Genomic DNA, 24,213 nt, shown 5'->3' with positions numbered 1-24,213 from the left:
TGTGCTTCCTTATGTGTTATCCGCATACATATATATATATTACATTGATAACATATTTAATTTGCTATAATTTAATTGTAATACAAGTAATATTTTATACTGCCTATGGTAGTAGGATTTATTGCTGGGGCTTTGAATCTAAAGCAGCAGTTTCCTGGATTTTACTATTTAGGATTTTAAAGATATATATATATATATATATATATATATATATATAATATTTATTATAGTACACATATGCATGCACCTCTACAAAGAGGATGTGAAATTGTTTATAGATTCACAGTCTTTTTCTACTTGCTTCAAAATGAAACACACCACAATTAAACATAAATTTAATTTATTCTAAAGCAAACTCATGTTTTTTTTTTTTTTTTTCTTCTCATTTTCTTTTTTTGCAAATTCTATCACGTACATGTTAAAGCAAAAAAAATAAAATCTGTACAGATGCCATGATACACAGAAAAGTGAAGAGTAAAGATATAAATACAGAAAGGGTGTAACATGACAAAAGAGAAAAAAAATCAACCTAGAGAAAAATGTCAATGACATGCACATTAACCCCGAGGATCCAAGTCATTGCTTCTGAAAACATTGCAAGTCTTTCCTGTAGCAACAAAAATGGGACCCTTGACTTTTACAATCACAGATTCAAAGTTTGATACTTTTCTTCTTTATACATTATTAGCAAGGTCCATAAATAGTTTGAATGGATCATCCTTTTGTGTTACTACTATGCTAAATAATGGCAACATTGTGTATATATAAGAATACCTAGGTGTATTGTAAATAGGCAAAAGAAGAGAGGTTATGGTTTAGCTTTGAACCCAGGTAATGCTCAGTGTGTTGCAACTCTGTTTCATGACTTCATTGTTCGGCAATACTTTATTACTACAGTATTTAAAATTCAAGTGGGTTGATGGTTATAGTTATTGTTTCCTTCCATTTCACTTTGTCTGCTTTTACTCTGGATATGTAGCCTGATTATGGACATAAAACACAAATATGAATGATGAATCCTTAATAGGTGAAAATACCATTCTTGCCCAGGCAGGCAAAAGTTAGAAAAATCAGTGTAGACAGAACCAAGTACAAAGCAGATGAGTTGATTCTCCTATAAAAGAACAGCCTTCTCCATCTTTGTTTTTCTTTGGTATGACAGGTGGAACATTGTGCTGCACAATTCTGATAACAAAATAGGGAGGGAGGAAATAAATAAATCTGAGACAATACTATCAACAATTAAGTCCAAATCCCAAATTAGCAGTCAACAACTACTGGATATCAGGATCACGGCTTTGATGTTGTGTAAATCTCCCCCACACTAATAAAGAGAAAATTCTCATTAGGCAGCAGAGATGGTTAAGGAGTGGATATAATCAACATGTTGGGCATGCAAGAAACACACTATCACCTTCAAAAATGGGTTTGTATATGATTAACAATGTGAAATGTATGAGATATTATATGTCTTTGCACTTGAAACTGTGGTATCTGCATTTCTTTTTATGTACTATGTTGTGAGCAACATAGGGTGGTAGAAGTTGTGGTAATCTTCTGTCAATACAAATATCACAAGTTTGCTCTGGCCCCATACTAACACTAGGAGCCTAATTACTTCATAAAATATTAGGTCTTGTGTAAGAAGTATCATTTACATTCACAGAAAATCTCACATGTGGCTGGGCACAGACACAATCCAATCACTCTTGAGCACCGACTCATAAGTATATTATTAAGCAACAATGGTAACAGGACAATAGTAAATACCCATGGAAAGTTAACTGACCTTATTGTTACTGCTATCAAAAAAAGTTATTTTGTAAAATGTATCTGTGTGATTTACTAGTGTGCCTAATGTGTTATAATGTACTTGTGCCAAACTCAAATTTAATGTAGAAAACACCAACTTTCTACCTGAGACAACAAATGAGGTAGAGAAGGTAGATGTTTTTTTCTTTTTAGCTTGACACCATATGATCTCTAGTGGATGCAGGAATCTACTTGAAAACCAAAATCTACCTTCTGGGAATATTGAGAAAATGTTCCCCATATGGTGGATTTCCTCCTCAAATCTCTGCCTGCAATCCATTCTCTACATGTTACTCCACAAATCTCTGCCTGTAATCCAGTTTCTTCTAGGAATTTAGTAAGGCCACTCAGAGGTTGTTGCACCGGGGCCGCAACCCCATGTCTTAGGGGAATTTGAACAGTTCAGCATTGGAGAAGAAATTGTTATAGTCGTGTAATAAGGAATACATCATAAATTATATATGGTAGTGAAAGGTCAGTCTGCCTGGGAACCTTATACACACAGTGTCTAATCCTCTCAGCGCCCATAATGTTAAACATGAAAATGCTTTAGTCCTAAAGAACAGAAGAGCAATGTTTTCTATATACATGGTATTTAAATAATCCATAAATAATTCAATGGACAACAAAACAAAAATATTCATACTTTCCTTGTCTGTGCCTATATAGAAAATTATTGGATGAACTGTGTTGCAGATGTAAGGAAATCTAACACGTTCACATGTAAATGGAGAATGAGTACAGATGCGCTGATATCTCAGTTAGGAAGGCAGGCATGGTGTGCAATTTGATAGCTGAAATAGAGCCAATAGCATAGGCGTAAAACTATTCAAGCCACAAGCCCTGCTTACATAATGATATAGCCAAGGTTTCTAGATAGGAAGATGTTCGCAGCTGGCCAGTTAATCATGGCACATGGCTTGTGGTTAGATCTGTTACATACAGATATTAGTTTGATTCCAATTTAAGCAACATTCTAGGCTTTATTAGTAAATGCATGTTGCCACTTATCCTGCTGATCACTAGATTTCAGTTGCATATTCTATAATGGTGAAGAAAGCCTCACAGTGGAATGACAATCTATCACTTCTTTCAAACTAATTATTTTGAATACAAAATAATGTCCGAGCACTGTAGGCAAAGCCATAAAGATGGATGTTAGAACTTCTAAAGTATCACTAAGTGTATTATTTAATAGCAGTACATTACCTCCTGCTTTGGTAATACTGCCCATGACATCTGGCACATATTAGGAAAACAACTTGTAATATATTTTAAGTTAATTTTTTACACATTCCGATGCCATGAATAGTCCTTGGCCTATTAGCCTAGTTTAAAAATGATAAAAGCAATATGCATATCACTCACTGGGATGAGTGTAGCTTGAACCTTAATATTTTTCAATTAAAGGAAGTATAATCTGACAAAATCTATTCACAAAAGTATGTTCTGCCAAACTAAAATTTTTTTTTTTTAAAAGAAGAAAAACTATGTTACAGACACAATGCTAAAACGATGATTGTTAAATTGACAATGCCGTGAATTTGCACAAGAGCAAAAACACGTACAGGGACCTTCATGTTCTGTTGGATAAAAGCGGACTAACAACATGTTTAATAATTGCATTAAATCTGAAAATCATATTTGCATTTTGAATAGGAGCATCTTAATACAATAAGACTAATGGCGGTTAATTAATTGTGCAAAATATTTACAAAATGAAACAATGTTTTTTCTCTTTTACAGTGCAAATCTTTAGAGGTCCTTTCTCCAAATTCTATCGATATTTTTCAAAACAAGCTTATCCGCTTTATCTGGCTTTTTTTCGTCTTTCAAAACTGCACTACAAGCCTGGCCACCTCTACATTCAATTCCAAAAAAAAAAAAAATAATAATAATATATATATATAATAATAATTCACATAAATGTATTTTCTTAAAATAAAAAATACTGGTTGCAACAAATAATGGGATGTGTAGTTGCAGAGAGGTATAATGGAGGCACTAATGATTGCTTCGTAATTCCAGAGCTCTGCCCGGATTAAGCCGCATCCTGGCGAAAGGACAGTGGAGTGTCATTTATATATCCAGACGTTTATAACCCCTTCAGCGCTGGAACTCTGGAATTCCTTGGTGGCCCCTCCAGCATTGAAGGAGTTAATGCTATTAGCATTAGATTTACTTAATAGCCACCTCTGGACGCAAAGCTCATTATGAGAGGTGCAGGCACTCCCCCTGCCTGGTATCTTGAAAATCAGCCCTGGTATGGATTCCTTCCATTAACTGTGTGTGGAAACATCGGATGACGAGCTACTGTTGCTATTTGTTGTCTGCGCTCTTTTTATGTACAAATTCAAAAGTTTCATCTGAAAAACAAGAAGTCTTTCTTAGCGTCTTTGAAAACAAAATCTAGAGGAAATTAATAAAGATCATTTTCATATAATAAAGTGCAAGCTCCGCCTCATGTATATAGATTTTTTTTTTTTATAAAAAACAAAATGTTAATGTACAGATGAGAGAGCATTATACAAAAATATTTATTATTTTAAACAACTCACAATATAAAATATTTGAAAGTGACAAGAAATGCATATTTATGCAAAAGCATTTCCAAATGACCCACTTAAGATTCAACAAATATAACTGATTTCCCTTTAACTCACATGACTAATGAAGAAAACATCATTTATGTTTACTTGTTATGTTGGGACATAAAAATGAATTTTGTTCAGTCATGATTCAGATAGAACATACAATTTTAAACAACTTTCCAATTTACATCTGTTATCAAATTTTCTTAGTTTTCTTGTTAACTTCATTGAAAAGCAAGGATGTAAGCTCAGAAGTGTGCACGTGTGTGCAGCACTATATGGTAGCAGCTTTGCAACAATGTTATACATAAGCAGGAGCACTAGATGGCAGCACTATTTCCTGTCATGTAGTGCACGCAACCTACCTAGGTATCTTTTCAATAAAGAATATCCTGAGAAGGAAGAAAATGTTAAACTTTTTTAAATTGTATTCTCTATATGAGCAATTAAATAAATATTTTGGGTTTAATGTCCTTTTAAATTGATTTCTTTTATGGTGGTGTCCATGGATCATTACCTATTGGAATTCCACTCCTGGCCACTAGGAGGAGTCCCAAAATTTTCAAGATGCACCTCACTGGTAAACCAGTCTGACGTATAGCCAAGCAATTAGAAGAAAAAAAAATGTAGGAAAGGACAAAAGCAGGAAAAGAGGTGCAAACTAGAAATGTTGTTAGAAAAAAATATTGATAAAAATTAACGTATCTGGCGAGCATAAATTATGTTTTTTCATAAAGGTGGTGAGAGTCCATGAGTCATTACTCCTGGGAGCAAAAACCCAAGCTGTTGAGTACACAAGTAATTTTGGCAGATCAAATTTTTTATTTTATTTTGCTTTATTTATAATTTTATTTATGTTATATATGTTATTTTTTTTCTTTTTATGCAAATACCTAATCTCCAGACACTATTACCTAAAGTACTTACCTACCAAATGCCACTTCAGAAGAAGCAAAAATATAAAAATGGTAGAACTTGGTAAAAGGTATGTAAATAATACTAATCTGATGCCTTGCAAATTTATGCAACATAAGCTTCAGTCTTAAAAGCCCACAAAGTAGAAACTGATCCAAAATAGGCAGTAGTAGGTTTAGTAAGAGATTGTCCCGCCGCCAAGTTTCAGCCAGGAAGCTAAAGTAACGGCTGTTGCCTTTTGACCCCTTCTTGAACCAGATAAATGAATAAACAAACTTGAGGATTGTCTCAAATCCTTAGTTGCCTGTAAACAGAATTTCAAAACTCTTGCAACATCCAAATTATAAGGAAGCCGATATTTAGTATAGTTTGGATTAGGACAAAAAGATGGAACAACAATCTTCCGATTAATGTTATCTAAAAACCCAACCTTTGGCAAGAAATCAAACTTGGCTCTTAAAACTGCCTTATCTTGGTGAAAAACAAGATATGGAGGCCCACAAGAAAGTTCAGACAACTTGGATACTATTCAGGCAGAAAATATTGCTAAAAGAAACAAAAACATTTCCAAGACAAAAGCGGAATATCCAAATTGTGCATAGGTTCAAATGGAGAAACCTGCAATACTCTTAAAACCACATTAATATTTGAAGGAGGAGAAATCAGTTTAATCACTGTCTGAATCCTTACTAAAGCTTGAACAAAACTCTGAATGTCAAGAATCTGAGCAATTTTCTTGTGAGATAAAAGTTAAAGAGCTGAGATCCGTCCCCTTAAAGGGACATGAAACCCACATTTTTTATTTCATGATTCAGAGAGAGCATGTGATTTTAAACAACTTTCAAATTTACTTCTATTATCTAATTTGTTTTTTTCTCTTGTTATACTTCTTTGAAAAGAATACCAAGGTAGGCTCAGGAGCTGCTGATTGGTGGCTGCACATATATGCCTCATGTTATTGGCTGACCCAATGCATTCAGCTGCTCCAAGTAGTGCATTGCTGTTTCTTCGACAAAAGGACACCAGGAGAATGAAGCAAATTAAATAGAAGTAAATTGGAAAGTTGTTTAAATTGTATTCTCTGAATTATACAAAATAAATAAATACAAATCTATAATCTCTGTAGATGTTAATACAAGAAATATGTGTATATAGATAAGAACAATACTCCCCATAACAAATTAATGACAATCTCTCCCAAAAGAACTGTTTCATAGGCTTGTGTCAGTATAGGAGGTGCAGGTCCAAGGATTCCTTTCGACTTAATATAATACCTCTGTGTGGCGACACGATTCTCCAATACGGAACAGCTTCGTAATAAAACTAGGAATAAAAATCCATGTGTGTGTAGAATCAAAGCCCAATGTGTATAAAGATCAAAATACTCACTGGTAGCCGAATTCAATTTCCAGCCAAATTATTTTCAATTAAAATCCAATAGTGGTTCTTTCAGAAAGAACAATACAGCTTTTATTCTTGCTTTTGCTCAACGAGCTTCAACAAACACTGTTGCCACACAGAGGTATTACATTAAGTCGAAAGGAACCCTTGGACCTGTGCCTCCTATACTGACACAAGCCTATCTGAATCATGTAAGAACATTTTTTGGGTTTCAAGCCCATTTAAAGAACTAGCGGATAACCCCTTATCCAAACCCTCCTGGAGAAACTGAAGAATTCTAGGAATAAAAAGAATGCCAGTTAAAACCCAGTTTCTCACACCATGAAAGAAAAACCTTCCAAACCTTGTGATAAATCTTTCTTGTTGCAGGCTTACGTACCTGAATTAAGGTTTCAATGACGGCATCAAAAAACCTGTTTTAAAACTAGGCATTCAATCTCCAAGCCATCAAGTTGAGAGACTTGAGATCCCAATGAAAAAAAGGGACCTTGAGATAGAAGGTAGAGGAAGAGACCACAGAGAACAACTGGACATCTGAATCATATCCACCAACTAAGTTCTGCAAGGCCAAGCTGGAACAATCAAAAACTGATGACAGCACCTGCTTCATCTGTGCTATCACTGTTGGCAACAAAACAATAGGTGTAAAGATGTAAGCAAGACGAAATGACCAAGAAGCTACAAGAGAATTTATCTGGGAAGTATCTGGGAAGCTTGTTCAACCGAAAAGCCATAAGGTCTATCTTCCAGATGAATGGAGTTCCAGAATAATTATTGGTAACTCTGCCTCCTGAGGAGGTGCTCTACTGAACCCTCAAACTGCACCCTAACCTGAAAGACTTTCACCTGTTGTGATAACAGTCCAGGTTAGATGAACAAATGATGCGCCCATAGAAATAGACTGGTGATTTATTCACCAAGACAGACATTGTCTTGCGCGTAAATAAAAAACGATGCACCATTGACAAAGCATACAAAGATGAAGTGGTATTATGTGAAACCGAGCAAATGGAATAGCATCTTATGCAGCTATTATCAGACTGATACCTCCATGCAGAAAGCTACTGGAAAAGGAACGGACTGTAGATTTGAACAAGCTGTCTAACTTTAATCTCATTTGATCTGTCAAAGAGTCTCATAGCAGTTGAGTCATGACATGACACCTATGAATGAGACTCTAATTAAATAATAAAGAGAATTCTTCGGAAAATTGATTTTTACACCATGCTTTTGAAGAAACAACAAGAGAATGTTGGTATATGAGATAATGCTAAAGATGAAGCCTGTGAGAAGATATCGTGCAGGTAAGGAACCACCAAAATACCCTGAGCTCTGATTACATACATGAGAATTCTCAGAACCCTCGTAAACATTTTTGGGAGCAGCAGCCAGACCAAATGGAAAAGCTAAAACTGAACATGTCCTGAAAGGCAAATCTTAGAATCTGGTGATGATCCTTGTGGATAGGAATATGAAGGCAAGCATCCTTCAAATCTATCGTTGACAAACTACCCTTGTTGAACAAGGTAGAATAGTCCGAATTGTTTCCATTTTAAAAGTAAGAAACCTGAACAAGCCATATGGAAGGTGCTATCAAGGCCATAGCTATGGCAGAATGCACTTGTGCACATGCACGGTAGGGGACATAGTCACATGACACCTGACTAAAGCAGTGCACAGTATAATGCTGAAGCTTTCTCAAATCATGTGACATTATCCCTATGGAAACAAGCAAGCCTCTTGGCAAAAAACAATAGCAGTACTTGAAGTCCCTCTTCAACCACCCTTTCTTGCATAAGTTATTATCCTCACGTGCACACTTTGCTACTTGATATCTCAGGTTTTGAAGTAAGACACTGATAAGGGGGATGGAGCTGACTAAACTTGGCAACATTAAAGTAAGTAATTTTGCAGATTTTTGGAAATTTTATTAAAATACGTATACGCTTTTTTTTCCCCACACACTGTTTTACCTCAGTTAACCCTTTTATAATATGCACATAACGCAAAATGTTTTATGGCACTTTAACACCAAGTTAAGATTCCATGGAGGAGAAATTGGCTTGATTACAGGTTTAATACGAAGCAGAGTCTGAACAAAACTATAAATATCAGGAAGATTAGCAATCTTTCTGTGGAACAAAACTGTAAGAGCTGAAATCTGCCCCTTCAGAGAACTGGCAGATAGGCCCTTATCCAGACCATCCTGCAAGAACTGCAAAATCCTAGTAATTCTGAAAGAATGGCAGTAAAAAAACGATCTATATACTAAGAAATAAAGGCCTTCCAGACCTTGTGATAGATTCTTCTAGTTACAGGCTTACGAGCCTGAATCAATGTTTCATTCACAGAATCAGAGAAACCCCTATATCTAAGAAGTAAACGTTCAATTTCCATGCCATCTAGTATAGAGACTTAAGATCCGGATGGAAAAAACGGACCTCTATACAGAAGGTCTGACAGCAGTGGAAGAGGCCAAGGAGGGCAGCTGGACATCTGAACCAGATCTGCATATTAAATCCTGTGTGGCCATGCTGGGGCAATCAGGATTACAAACAACGTCTCTAAGCTTATCTTGGAAATTACTCTGGGAAGAAGTACCATAAGAGGAAACAGATAAAGCTGAAAAGACAAAGGAACTACTAGAGCATCCACTAAATCTGTCTAAGGATCCTTGGACCTTGCTAAGTACCTGGGACCAGTTCATCACTGGAACGTGAAATGCAGAGACTAGATAAGAACTGGTTTCTGCTCATGAGAGAATTCGAGACACCTCCATCACTGCTAGAAACCTGTGAGTTCCCCCCCTGGTGGTTGACATAAGCTACTGCTGTAAAATTGTCTGTTTGGAAACGGAGTAAGACTCCCTTTTCAAGAGGTCAAGCTTAAGAGCCCTGAAAATTGCACAAAGTTCTAGAACATTGATTGGTAATCCTGCCTCCCGAGGATTCCAAATTCCCTGTGCTGTCAGAGACCCCCAAACAGCTCCCCAACCTGAGAGACTGGCATCTGTAGTGATCACAGTCCATGTATGATGAGCAAAAGAAGCCCCCTAAATAATAAACTGATGATCCATCCACAAAGTTAGAGAGACTAACTTGTACTGGGATCCAAAAATATACTTTGAGACATCCGAGTATAATCTCTGCACCATTGACTCAGCATACAAAGTTGAAGAGGCCTCATGTGAAAACGTGCTAATGGAATTGCATCTGACTCTGCAATCATGAGACCTAGGACTTCCATACTGGGCGAAACGAAAGACACAGAAGGTTGAGACAAGCTTACACCAATTTTAACCTTCTCTGCTCTGTGAGAGAAAGACTTGTGTAGACTGAATCTATTTGAAAACCCAAAAAGTGCAATCATGCAGGAAAATACAAACAAAATAATACTACAATAAATAATAAATGTGGGAAACACAGCATACACAGTCTAAGATTTAAACAGAAAAATAAGAGAAAGTGAAGAAATGAGCAAAGTGCAAACTGTAATAGTGACCCTCACTAGCATATAAAAATATACAAAATACATACACTGGCTCTTGAAGCTAGGCAAATCTTACCTCTCCACAAAGAAATACTGGTAGTAAAATGTTCAAAATAACCCAGCTTCAAAGACAGATTTAGGGGACAGAATTACAAGGCTCCATATACCAGCAAAAAATAAATAAAAATAAAGTTAAATGATAATATCGCCATAAAAGAGTTCTTGAAGAAAGGGAGACACTTACCCCTTATGAAATTTTTTTTTTAAAACAATTTGAAAAATCACTATGACAAGTACATCAGCACGCTTGTAAAGGGAGGTGCCTCAAACGTCATATATAAAAGAAAAGGGCACCAAAAAACTATGCACACAGACTAGAAGGCTGGTATGCGTCAACAAATGCAGAAATGTAAAAAAAAAAAAAAGTGTGTGCTTGAAAAAAATGACGTGATTAAAAATAAAGATATTTACACTTTAAAAGGGAAAATATCAAACAACATATATATATCACGGTCCCAAGGCTATGTACATAAATAAATATATATATATATATATATATATATATATATATATATATATATATATATATATATATATATATATATATATATATATATATATATATATATATATATAACACATTGTACTTACCCAAAGGCACTCTGCTACTGGAGGAAACCAGTAGGAAATCAAAGCCAGTTCTGAAACATAAGAAGGAACTGGAATAGCAGTATACAAACAAGTCCCTGCGACCCCCATGGCAAGGCTTGTGACTAAATCCCCACTGGTGAATTATATGTCACTTCCAAAATTCCAAATACATCCTCCAACAAGCAACTTGTACTCTGAGAGGAAATGGGCCGCAACTGGATCTGAGAACCCCTCTCTCTGAAGAATCAAATGCATATCTTCATTCTTCAACCACCTCCAGCGGACAAGACTAAGGTACTGGTGAGGTGGAAGCGGTTTTATAGAGTTCTTGGTGTTTGGGAATCTTTGTCTCCTCCTATTGGTAGGGAAGAGTAATTGCAAGGAGAAATTGATTGTGGACTCTCACCACCCGTATGAAAAAAATTATGCTCTCTGAGGGAGACAGGGGACTCCTCTTCTAATTTATGCTCAAAAGGCAAGGCCACAGTATAGTAAGGAAAGCACAGGCAGGACCACGCAACCCTAGAAACAAATACATCAGTACTGTAGCAAAAAATAGAATTGGTGCATTTTTTACATACCAATTCTACATTTATACACTTCAGATAAAGCTGCTACAGAGCTCTTTTATGTCCCTAAACATAAAGGGCCAGATTACAAGAGGCGAGCAAACTGTTACGCGCAAGCAAAAACAACATTTTTGCTTACCTGATAAATTTCTTTCTTTCCGAGCATAGAGAGTCCACAAAAACATTCTAATTACTGGTGGGGTATTCACTCCTGGCCAGCAGGAGGCGGCAAAAAGCACCCCAGCAAAGCTGTTAAGTATAACTTTGCTTACCCATAACCCCCAGTCATTCGGCTGAAAAAAACGGAAAAAGTAGTAACACAAGGATATAGAGGTGCCTGAGGTTTGTAAAAAAAACCAAACCTGTCTGAATTGAAACAAGGGTGGGTCGTCGACTCTCTATGCCCGGAAATAAATACATTTATCAGGTAAGCATACATTTTCTCCCATAAGCTAACCGGATAACACTTCTCAACCAGAGAGAAAGAGGTACAAGTGACCTTCTGACCCAAACGCTTACCAGAGGAAACAACAAACAGGGCAGAAGTCTGCCAAAAATCTATAGATGCTTGAAGGTAAAATTTAAGAGCACGCACAACATCCAAGTTATGCAAAAGACTTTAATTCTGGGAAGAAGAAACAACAATTTCCTGATTAATATTGCAATCTGAGGGAGAAACCCTAGCTTAGTATGAAGGACCGCCTTATCAGCATGAAAAATAAGGTAAGGGGAAATCACAGTACAGAGCCGAAAGTTTGGAAACTCTGCGAGCAGAAGAAATAGCAAGAAGAAACAAAACCTTCTAAGATAGAAATTTAATACTAACAGAATGCATCGGCTCAAACAGGGCCTGCTGCAAAACTCTAAGAACAAGGTTAAGACTCCAAGGAGGAGCAACAGATTTAAACACAGGCCTGATTCTGACCAAGGCCTGAACAAAAGGCAGAACATCTGGCAGAACTGCCAGATGTTTATACAAAAGAATAGACAGAGCAGAAATATGACCCTTCAAAGTACAGACTGACAAACCCATCTCCAGGCCCTCCTGAAGAAAAGCCAAAATTCGAGGAGCCCTTACTTTGTTCCAAGAGAAACCTTTTGAATCACACCAATGAAGGTCTTAACACCATACCCTATGGTAAATTATGCAAGTAAAAGGTTTACGAGCCTGAAGCATAGTATCTATGACTTTCTCAGAGAAGCTACATCTAGCCAAACTTAGACGTTCAATCTCCAAGCAGTCAGCTTCAGAGAAACGAGATTTGGATGAAGAAAGGGACCCTTAAGTAGAAGGTCCTTCCTGAAAGGTATCCTCCACGGTGGAAAAGATGACTGTCACCAGATCCGCAAACCAGATCCTGCGAGGCCATGCAGGAGCTATTAGAATCACCAAAGCTCCTCTGGAGTCCACAGACCCTGTGTCTTTAAGAAACCCCAAACTGCTCCCCAGCCTAACAGGCTGGCGTCCGTGGTCACAATCACCCAGGAATGCCTCAGGAAGCAAGTGCCCGAGACAGATGGTCCTGTGAAACCCACCATGAGAGTGAGACTCTTTTTGGGGAATCTAAATGTATCTTCTGCGAGAGATAAGTGGTCCCCATTCTATTGACTGAGCATGCATAGCTGCAGAGGTCTCAGATGGAACCAAGCAAAAGAAATTATGTCCATGGAGGCAACCATCAGTCCAATCGCCTCCATGCATTGAGCCACAGATGGACGAATAGCAGACTGGAGAGACAGGCAAGAAACATGAAGCTTGGATTTTCTGACATCTGTCAGAAAAATCTTCATGGACAGGGAATCTATGATTGTTCTCAAGAAACAAACCCTTGTATCTGGAACAAGGGAACTCTCTCCCAGATTCAACTAGAATGTCGTCTAGATAAGGCACCACAGCAATACCCTGGGACCTCACCACTGCCAGAAGAGCCCCCAGAACCTTTGTAAAAACTCTGGGAGCTGTAGCAAAGCCAAAAGGAATAACAACAAACAGGAAATGTTTGTCCAGGAAGGCAAACCTTAGATACTGGTAATGATCCCTGTGAATAGGAACATGAAGATATGCGTCCTTCAGATCTATGGTTGTCATGAACTGACCCTTTTGGACCAAAGGAAGAATAGAACATATGGTCTCCATCTTGAAGGATGGAACCCTGAGGAATTGATTGAGACACTTTAGGTCCAGAATGGGACGAAAAGTGCCCTCCTTCTTGGGAACTACAAACAGATTTGAATAGAATCCTAGACCCTGTTCCTCTAGAGGAACTGGAACAATCACTCCCAGGGATGATAGATCCTTTACGCAGTTTAAGAAGGCCTCTCTGATTCGCAGATAACCTTGACAGGTGGAACCTGCCCCTGGGAGGACAAGATTTGAATCCTATTCTGTAACCATGGGATACTATATCTATGGCCCAAGGATCTGGAACATCACGCATCCAAACCTGCTGAAAAAAAGAAAGCCTGCCCCAACTTGATCCACTACAGGATCGGGGGCGGCCCCTTCATGTTGATTTAGAATCAATGGAAGGCTTCTTAGCTTGCTTCCCCCTAATCCAAGAAGACTTGGATTGATCCGACATGGAAGAGGAAGACTTCTGTCCCTTAAAGTTATGAAAGGAACGAAAATCTGAATTCTAGCGACCCTTAGGTCTATTCTTTTTATCCTGAGGTAGGAAAGAACCCTTTCCACCTGTAATGTCAGAAATAATTTCTGCCAGACCTGGTCCAAACAAGGTTTTACCCTTATAAGGCAGAGATAAAAACTTGGATTTGGATGTAACATCTGCAGACCAAGATTTTAAACAGAGAGCTCTGTGAGCTAAACAGTAAAACCAGAAATCTTAGCACCCAACCTAAGAACCTGAATGTTGGCCTCAGAAATAAAGGTATTGGCTAGCTTGAGAGCCTTGATCCCGTCTTGGATCTCCTCTATAGTAGACTCTTCTAGGATAAGATTAGATTAATCAATGCACCAATAAGATGCTGCACCCGCAACTGTAGCAATACTAGCAACAAGTTGCCACTGTAATCCCTGATAAATGTACAGCTTCTTAAAAAAGCCTCAAGCTTATTTACCCATGGTATCCTTGAAAGAACAACTATCTTCAATAGGAATAGTAGTTCTCTTAGCCAGAGTAGAGATAGCTCCTCTACCTTGGGCACCGTGGCCACGAGTCACTGATAGAATCAGCAACAGGAAACATCTTTTTAAAAACAGGGGACAGGGAAAAAGGAATCCCTGGTTTATCCCATTCCTGAGTTATAATATCTGCCATACGGTCTGGAACTGGAAATACTTCCACAGATGAGGGTACATCATATACCCTATTAAGCTTACGAGACCTCTTTGGATTCTCCGCAACAGATTCGGATTCTTTCAAAGTAGCAAGAACCTCCTTCAAAAGAATTTGAAGGTGTTCTAACTTAAATCTGAAATTAAATCTGTGTATGTATATATATATATATATATATATATATATATATATAAATATTTTTTTTTTTATTTTAGTTCTAACGGCTATCTGTTATAAATGTCTGGAAAAAACTATATTTCACAGGAAATCTGTGATTACTTTAACAATTACATTCATAAATATAATGGTCCATTCCTCATCCCAGAAGCTAAAAACAACAAGTGTGAACGTGTTTTAGATATACTAACACAGGTATTAACTCTTAAAAAGATGAATAATAATAAAAGAAAATGTATGATAGCGCAGGCAGTGATTTCAACTATAAAGAGATTAACGGACATTATTGGAGAACTTACAGAGCAAAATAAAGACCTTAAATTAAAGTTAGATAACACACAGACTGACAGAGATTGTATTAAGCTTTCTGCTTTAACTAACACCATACAGATCAGTAAATTACAACGTAAATTCAAATTAACAGAACACATCAGTAACGAATACTCAAACAAAATTACTGAGTTACAGATGAAAATTGAACAAAAAGAAAAAATAATTAGTGATATTTCTGGGAACAATGCAGATAGTGATAACTTACTGCCACAAAGGAAAGAGCCAAAACAATTAGTAAAACAAGATAAAATGCAAATGGGCCCCACTAAAACCCCAAGTTCTGTTCCAATTGCCCCTGTCATAATTTCTGAGAATTTTAACAACCTGAAAGTTCCTACAGGTTTTTCAAATCAGACTAGGCCAATGACTGTAGCAGATAAAGACATTTTTAAGAAATGGTGGGGCACAATCCCCACAAACAGCTTTAATAACTTTTCACATTGGTTTCACAAGGGAACTGAAAAAGCCATAAAATTAGGTATGAGCATGCCGGAATGGACCGAATTGCTTCACGATGCCATGGGCCCCTATGCCAACAGGTTATTAGGATTTAATTCAAGTATATGTGATCAGGCTGGCAGGATAGCTAAAACCTTTTTTAATTTTACTAGTCTAGAGAAAGAGATTAGTGAAATTACCATGAGACCACTAGATGGGCCATTTGAAGTAGCAAAAAGAGTTTTATTTTGGTGTGTGCTGCGCCAGCCACAGACCCAAATGGTCTGGGGGTCACCAGCTCACATACAGAGGGTACTTGAAGCTCTCCCCAGAAAATGTCAGGAGTTTGTAAAGCTGTATGATCCAAACTCCACAAACCTACATATGGTGCTCACTAGAGCTGAGAAGTGGTGGAATTATCACCCATACACCATTAAGGCAAATTCTGCAGTGAAGCAGTCAATGGAGAATAATCTGAATATTCACAGGCAGGAATCAGAGAGGGGTAATAGAAGGAATGCTTGTGGATATCAGAATAGTAGAGCATCAATTACAGAAAACTGGACAGGAATTTAAATGGCGATATTAACAGAGGAGAAAATTGGAGGCTGAGGTCAAATGAGATAAACAATAAGGCCAACTGAAGTTATTGGGAACTCAAACAAAAAAACAGGAGAATGAGAGATCAAATTGGGTTTCTAAAGAAGCAACTGACAGAGCTGGAGGGCTCAAATTAAATCATTCATTTTTTTTTATATAAGCATATTTGTTTGCAGTACATTTGTATCGTGTAATGTGTACTTTAGTTTTAAGTTCAATTAATAATTTTAAGTGTTTTTCATTAAGTTTTAAATGCCAATATTAAGAATGTATAGTTAATTGATGCATTCTCTTTCTAAAAAAACAATAACAGATACCTCCATTGTGATTAGTTTTGGGAGGCCACATGCAATACCATTTCTATGTAAACTGTCTGAAGTCTTATCTTGCAGGAAGAAAACCAATGAAGATAGAAGGCTTCTCACCTTTCCTTCCAGTTTTTCCCCAATAACACATATTATAGATTGTTGTTTTTCAGGTGTCTTCAGGACTGATCTTACCATGAAGCTATGATGGTGGCGTTGGACAAATTAAATAAGTATAATGTATCACAATGGAGATGTAAAATGGTGCATTAGGCCAAAATAATTATATATATATATATATATATATATATATATATATATATATATATATATATATATATATATATATATAGCATAAAGGGGTAAATAATCATATAAATCAAGCAACATAAGTTAAGTAAGGGTGCGAGTGGGATGATGCAATAACAGAGGCACTTTCCAACTTGAAGTTAATAACTGTGAATGTGGTTTCTACTGCAGATGGAGTGTTGTAGTGTGAAGTAAATATATGCCTGGTTTTAATCTTTTTTTTTCATTCCTTTGAGGGTCTTGGAAAAAACAAAGTGGTTCAAAGAGAGAGATTTGGTAAAGCAAAAGCAAGGACCAGATGCCAAAAGCAAGGACCAGATGCCAAAAGATGACAACAAAGAACTTCAGTGAACCATTATAACTTTTGTTTTACAGGCACGATTCACACTTTCTTAATAAAGATTTTACTACACGCATACCCATCTAGTGTACCCACACTCACACACTCATACATGAACTTTTCCCAATATTTAAGACCATTGTATAAATGTTTCTAATGGGGTTTAGCATAGGATTTTGTGTTTCTATGTATAATTTTAAATTAATTTTTCTAATGAATTGTATAAAGTTAGATTAGGAATTGACAGTCCTAGGAAAGTACAGAAGAGCTCATATCGCCGAGGGAATGATTTCGAAGGGATGGTGGGAGAATTTCTCCAGTAAGGTTTTCGCTCCCACTGTGTTCTTCTGTACTAGTGGGTATAACTAGAAAACGGGGCAACATAGGAGAAGAAAAAGTGAGGGAATGTGGTGACATTTTTATCACAGGGATATTGGAATATAGCTCACAGATTTTATAACTGACAATTCACATAGCTGGTTTATTCAAGTAGTTCTTTTGTCTAGTGTAGTCTAGAAAGACAAACCCAATGGTCTTTTTGAGTGACATTTGATAAGCCACTCCCTTTTGAATTGGGTTATAAAATACTGTAACACCAGAGCCTCTGTCTCTCTCTATTTTATCCTGTTCCTGCTAAAAGATGGATGATGTTGGACACCGAGAATCTGGCTAAGTATTTCTGGGATAATATTCTGTGTAGCAGTATTGCACAATTGGGGTTAGTGTAGAAGAGTTGCCCTGTATTAATTAAATTTTGGACTGTTTATCTGTAAAAATAGATTTATATATATACCTGTAAATATTTATCTTATTTTTAACATATATTGATTCCTAAATAAACTGTTTGACAAATAATGGAGGACCCCTGATAGAGTTTATTTCACAATTTATCTGTGTTGGTTTTAGTGGTACCACCATAGAGATTTAGTATATTATATTTAGTAGAAAGTAGAGATATTTTAAATTAATAGATAACCACAGTATATGTTAATATAAGACACATCATTTGACATTGGATGTTTTTCCAAATGTATTCACCATCCGTAGGCATTGTCTGTAAAATAGGTGTAGACACTTTAAGAATATAGCATATCACTAATTGCTTGTCCAATGGCTGCATAGCAGCCCCTTTTTAAAGATGGTTGACTCTCCATGTAGTAGGTCTATGAATACGGCACCACGCAGAAACGCGCAAAACCAGTCAACCGGTCTTGCTATCCTGTATTGAACTTTTAAATCATATGGAATAAAGTCGTGCTTTTTATTTTTATACCAATAAGATCTTCTCCAGACTTTTCTTTGATATATCTACATCATATACCCTATTAAGCTTACTAGACCTCTTTGGATTCTCAGCAACAGATTCGGATTCTTCCAAAGTAGAAAGAACCTCCTTCAAAAGAACTCTGTGTTCTAACTTAAATCTGAAATTAATCTCCTCTGAATCACCACAATTTGTCACTACAGTATCAGAATCTGACAATTCCTCCTCAGAAGCCACTGAAGAATCATCCTCATCAGATAATTGAGACAAACTGACTAACGCAGCTTTAGTGGAGTCAGCCTTACCAACATCAATATGTTTAGATTTTCTTTTTCATTGTACCAGAAACCTCTGGAAAAGCTGCTAAAGTTGCATAAACAGCAGAAGTAATCTGCGCAGCGAAATCCCCAGGTAAAAAAACACCCCCAGGAGGCTGAGAAGAACCGCAGAGCACTGCATGTGAAGCTTGGGAAACTTGAGGGGAAAGCTGAGGCGTAGCTAGGATAACACTATCTTGAGAGACAGGAGACTCAGGGAGAGAAATCTTATCTTTAAACTGTAAAGTTTTATTTAAACATGAAGAGCAAAACTGTACAGGAGGCATTATCTTAGCCTCCAAACACAATAAGCATTTTTCAAATGAATCAACTTCAGTATTAGTGTCCATAAATGGGTATCAGTTTACAATTAACAAAACAATTTAAATGTCATTATATGAAGTAATAAAATATAAATAAGCACTTAAAACCCTCAGCTCTGCTGAGGTCTTACCCCTCCAGAAGTTGCTATCCCACTAGCACAGAAAACCGGACAGACCAAATCCACTTGCCACTATAGAAAGAAGAAAATGCAGCCTCCACACCCGCCGCGGCAAACTCAGATCTGAACAGAGAAGCTGAAAACCGGAAGTGCAGAATTTTTCTTTTAAATTGAGTAAAAAAAACAACAAAAAAACGGCGAAAACCAACAGCAGCACAGCAAAAGTGATTGGGCCAATAAGCTGAACTGAAAAGTGATTGCAACAAGTAAGAAGTAAAACAAACACCTGTCAAACACTTCAAAAACACTGCCATCTCTGAGCCCCCAATAAAAAATTATGCCTCTTTTCACATAAAAGCAGTGCCCCTAAAACAGATTTAAATACTTTCCACAAGGATTAAATTCCTTTTAAACCTAGAAGGGAAAGCACTTACCTGTGGATCCTGCTCTGTCAGGCAGGAACGGTTTTCTGAGGTGTGGCAGCTTCACCATATCTACCAGGGACCTATAGAAAAACAATTTATGCTTACCAGATCAATTCCTTTCCTTCAGGACAGGGAGAGTCCACGGCTTCATTCCTTACTGTTGGGAAATACAACAACTGGCCGCCAGGAGGAGGCAGACACCCCAGCCAAAGGCTTAAATATCCCTCCGATTCATTCTGCCGAGAAAACAAGGAAAAGTAGGAGAAACATTAGGGTATAAAATGGTGCCAGAAGAATAAAATAAATAACAGGGGACCACCCATAGACAAGAAAAAACAGGCGGGGGCCGTGGACTCTCCCTATCCGGAAGGAAAGGAATTCATCTGGTAAGCATAAATTATGTTTTCCTTCCTAAGATAGGGAGAGTCCACTTCATTCCTTACTGTTGGGAAAACAGTTCCAGAGGACACTGAATGAATAACGGGAGGGAACAAAAAGGAAAAGGGCGGACCCTATTCTGAGGGCACCACAGCCTGCAAAAAAACTTTTCTCCCGAAAGGTGCTTCAGCTGAAGCAAAAACATCAAACTTGCCTTACAAATCTGATCCATAGAGGCCTCGTTCTTAAAGGCCCAAGAGGAAGCCACTGCTCTAGTGGAATGAGCTGTTATCCTCACAGGACGACGATGTGCCGCTATTTCGTAAGCTAAGCGGTTGACACTCCTTAACCAAAAAGATAGGGAAGTCGAAGTAGCCTTCTGCCCCTTATGCTTCTCCGAATAGACAACAAACAAAGAGGAAGATTGTCTAAACTCCTTAGTAGCCTGAAGATAGAACTTCAAGGCACGAACCACATCGAAATTGTGAAGTAAGCGTTCTTTCGATGGAGGAGGATTAGGACACAAGGAAGTAACCACAATCTCCTGTATGATGTAGCGATCTGACAACTTTAGGAAGAAAACTTAATTTAGTACATAAAGTTGCAATATCTGCATGGAAAATCAGATAAGGGGGCTCACATTGCAAAGCAGAGTTCCCAGAAACTTGCGCAGAGGCAATAGCCAATAAAAAGAGAACCTTCCAAGATAACAATTGAATGTCAACGGAATGCAGAGGCTCAAATGGAACCTGTTGCAAAACCCGAAGAACAAGATTTAGGCTCCAAGGAGGAGCCCCAGATCTAAACACAGGTCTGATCCTAATCAGAGCCTTAACAAATGACTGCACGTCTGGAAGCTTAGCCAGTCTCTTGTGCAATAAAACCAACAGGGCCGAAATCTGTCCCCTCAGGGAACTACCAGAAAGCCCCTTCTCCAGCCCATCCTGGAGAAAAGATAAGACCCTAGTAACCAGGAAAAACCACACCAGAATAAGTAGGTCCTCCACACCTTGTGGTAGATACACTGAGTAAATGGTTTACGAGCTTGAATAAGAGTATCAATGACACTCTCAGAGAAACCTCTCTTGGCTAAGACTAAGATAAATCTCCACGCAGTCAGCCTCAGAGAATCTAGATTTTGATGAACAAATGGACCTTGTATCAGCAGGAAGTTAGCTTGCAAAGTCTCTGGTTGGTTAGAAATATCCTCATGGATATAGAGTCTATTACAGTACCCAGGAATTCCACCCTGCTACTTGGGAAAAAAGAACTATTTTCCAAGTTTATCTTCCATCCATGTGATCGAAGAAGGCACTCCGAGAATTCTTCTGCAAGACGAAAGGATGGTGCTTGCACCAGAATATCGTCCAAGTATGGGGCTACTGCAATACCTTGAGTTCTGGCAACGGCTAGAAGAGCCCCCAGAACCTTCGTAAGGATTGTAGCTAGGCCAAACGGAAGGGCAATGAACTGGAAGTGCTGGTCCAGGAATGCAAACCTCAGGAACTGAAAGTGTTTCCTGTGGATTGGAACATGAAGGTAAGCGTCCTTCAGATCTATAGTGGTCATAAACTGGCCCTCCTGAATTAAAGGAAGGATGGACCTCATCTTCTCCATCTTGAAGGGACACTGAGGAATTTATTTAAGCACTTTAGGTCCAGAATTGGGCAAAATGTTCAAACCTTTTCGGGGTCCCAAAGAAGGAGTGAATAAAACCCCAAACCTCTTTCTTCGATAGGCACCGGGACAACAACTCCTAAGGAGGATAGATCCCAAACGCACCCTAGAAAGGCATCCCTCTTTTCTGGTCTGGTAGACAGATTCAAGAGAAGGAATCTGTCCCTTGGTGGATGAGATTTGAAGCCTATCTTGTATCCCTGAGATACCACCTCCAGGACCCATGGATCCTGTACGTCCTTGAACCAGGCATCTAAAAAACAGACAGTCTGCCCCTACACAATCCAATCCCGGATCGGGGGCTGCCCCTTCATGCCGATTCGTTTTCGGCGGGCTTCTTATTCTGCTTGGATTTATTCCAGCCGGCTTCCAAGTACTCTTGGGTTGCTCGGGCTAAAAGGAGGCTTGTAGTCATTGGGATATGTCAGAACGAAAGGGGCGAAAATAAGAAGATTGTCGTCCCTTAGACTTCTTCTCATCTTGCGGTACGAAGGCACCCTTGCCTCCGGTAACCGTAGAAATAATTGAGTCTGGACTAGAATCTTTCCCTTGAAGGGAAGAGAAAGGAGTCTGAACTTATAAGTCCTATCCGCAGACCAAGACTTCAAACAGAGACGCCCAGCGGGCTAGGACCGCGAAGCCAGAGGCCTTTGCATTTAGGCGAATAGCTTGCATGTTCACATCACAGAATGAAAGCTCTGAGAATTGCTAATTCTTTTATCTGTCTTGAATATCCTCGAGGGGAGACTCCACCTCAATGAGTTCCGACAAAGAATCGCACTAGTAGGTAGCCGCCACCTGGTCACGGAGTCCAAGACAGTACTTCCCCTGTAATAAAAAGTACAGCAAGTAATAGGAAGCCAAGGAAAAAAATCACACAACGGCATGTAATTAATACATTAATTATTTAACCCCAACTGTTTAATAAACCCCCTTCAGAGGATATTAACCCAGGATCCTATCAAGGTATAAAGGAGCCACACTGTGACCCTGTTATAGCGTTTTATGTGTAAAAATGTAAAAAATCTTACCTCCAAGATCCATGCTTTGGAACAGAACACAGCTTCTCAAGTGTGACAGTCTTATAGCAGCGCTCCTGACATGGACTTGAGTGAGAGAAAGTATGCAGTGAAACTTATTAACACTGATTAATAAGAAGCTGTTAGCAGTAGTCTGGATGGTTTCACAGAAAAACTTTCCCTGCATCTCCAGACTCGAACTTTCATTAATACTCTCACTGAGAGGTTGACATTACTACTTAAAACTCCAGTCCTAGCTCGAAGGGCAGATACACTTTTTCAGGACTCTCCGAATCTTCTGACACTTCTCTGTCACCTCCTAACGTGACAAAAGGCAAAGAATGACTGGGGTAATAAGGAAGTGGGAGGGATATTTAAGCCTTTAGCTGGGTTGTCTCTGCCTCCTCCTGAAGTCCAGGTGTTGTATTTCCCAACAGTAAGGAATGAAGCCGTGGACTCTCCCTATCTTAGGAAGGAAAGAAAGAACAGAGTAATCAACTCTGGCTTTCTATAATAGGGGTAGCAATAATGTTAGAAGTTTAAGCAAAGACTACCTCGCCGTCTTATAACTGCTAATAGCCACCATTACTCTTACTAAAGAGATTGACATGGACACAGCATAGCCCCAATCCTTGCTTGCAGGGAAAAGTACCCATTAAAAGGATTAAAATCTTCAGACACCATCTTCGCCATCCTACAGTGATCAAGGCAAAGAGAATAACTGGGGGTTATGGGTAAGGGAAGTGATACTTAACAGCGTTGCTGGGGTGCTCTTTTCCGCCTTCTGCTGGCCAGGAGTGAGTATCCCACTAGTAATTAGAATGTTTCATGGACTCTCTATACCATAGGAAAGAAAAGGGGTTTATCGTGGATGATTGCGCGCGTCAGATGTAGCACTCGTATTACAAGTTGAAAGTAAACTCTATAGGTTGAGAGCAATTGAAGTTAATGCGCGTCGGGATAGCTCTGGTTAAGTGTCACAAAACACATAAAAAATACATGTAAAAGTAGCGTTACACTCATAACAACACTGTCTAATAAAAGTTATTTAAAAAAAATTGCACAAAAAAGTTATAAGGGCTCAAAGATATCAGGTCTCAGGTGTTAGAAAAAAAGGCATGCAAAGGGCTTTAACATAGAGATACATACATATAAATATCTAAATATGTATGTGTGCGTTTATATATATGTATACTGTATATATAATATGTGTGTGTGTAAACTGATGTATTTGTGTATTTATATGTGTATATATGTATTTACAGACATCTATGCACATATAAATACATATGAACACACATATAGACATATATGTGTGTACTGAAACGCTTTGCAGTTTAGTAGATGAAAACATTTTAAAGCATATTCATGCAATAACATAATTTATGTAAGAACTTACCTGATAAATTCATTTCTTTCATATTAGCAAGAGTCCATGAGCTAGTGACGTATGGGATATACATTC

At 38.0% G+C, this 24,213-nt stretch overlaps 1 protein-coding gene across 1 annotated transcript in view; it reads right to left on the bottom strand.

The window, feature by feature from the left end:
* Positions 1–323: 323 nt before the first annotated feature.
* Positions 324–24,213, bottom strand: part of CLASP1 (cytoplasmic linker associated protein 1) — a 905,754-nt gene continuing 881,864 nt past the window's right edge. Inside the window, exon 37 of the mRNA XM_053712150.1 lies at positions 324–4,178. Coding sequence (XP_053568125.1) covers positions 4,092–4,178 — 87 coding nt within the window. The 3' untranslated portion in view covers positions 324–4,091. The remainder of the gene's footprint in view (positions 4,179–24,213) is intronic.

This window comes from Bombina bombina, chromosome 1, assembly GCF_027579735.1.
Source record: "Bombina bombina isolate aBomBom1 chromosome 1, aBomBom1.pri, whole genome shotgun sequence".
NCBI lineage: Eukaryota > Metazoa > Chordata > Amphibia > Anura > Bombinatoridae > Bombina > Bombina bombina.
This window is presented reverse-complemented; position numbering and strand designations above follow the sequence as displayed.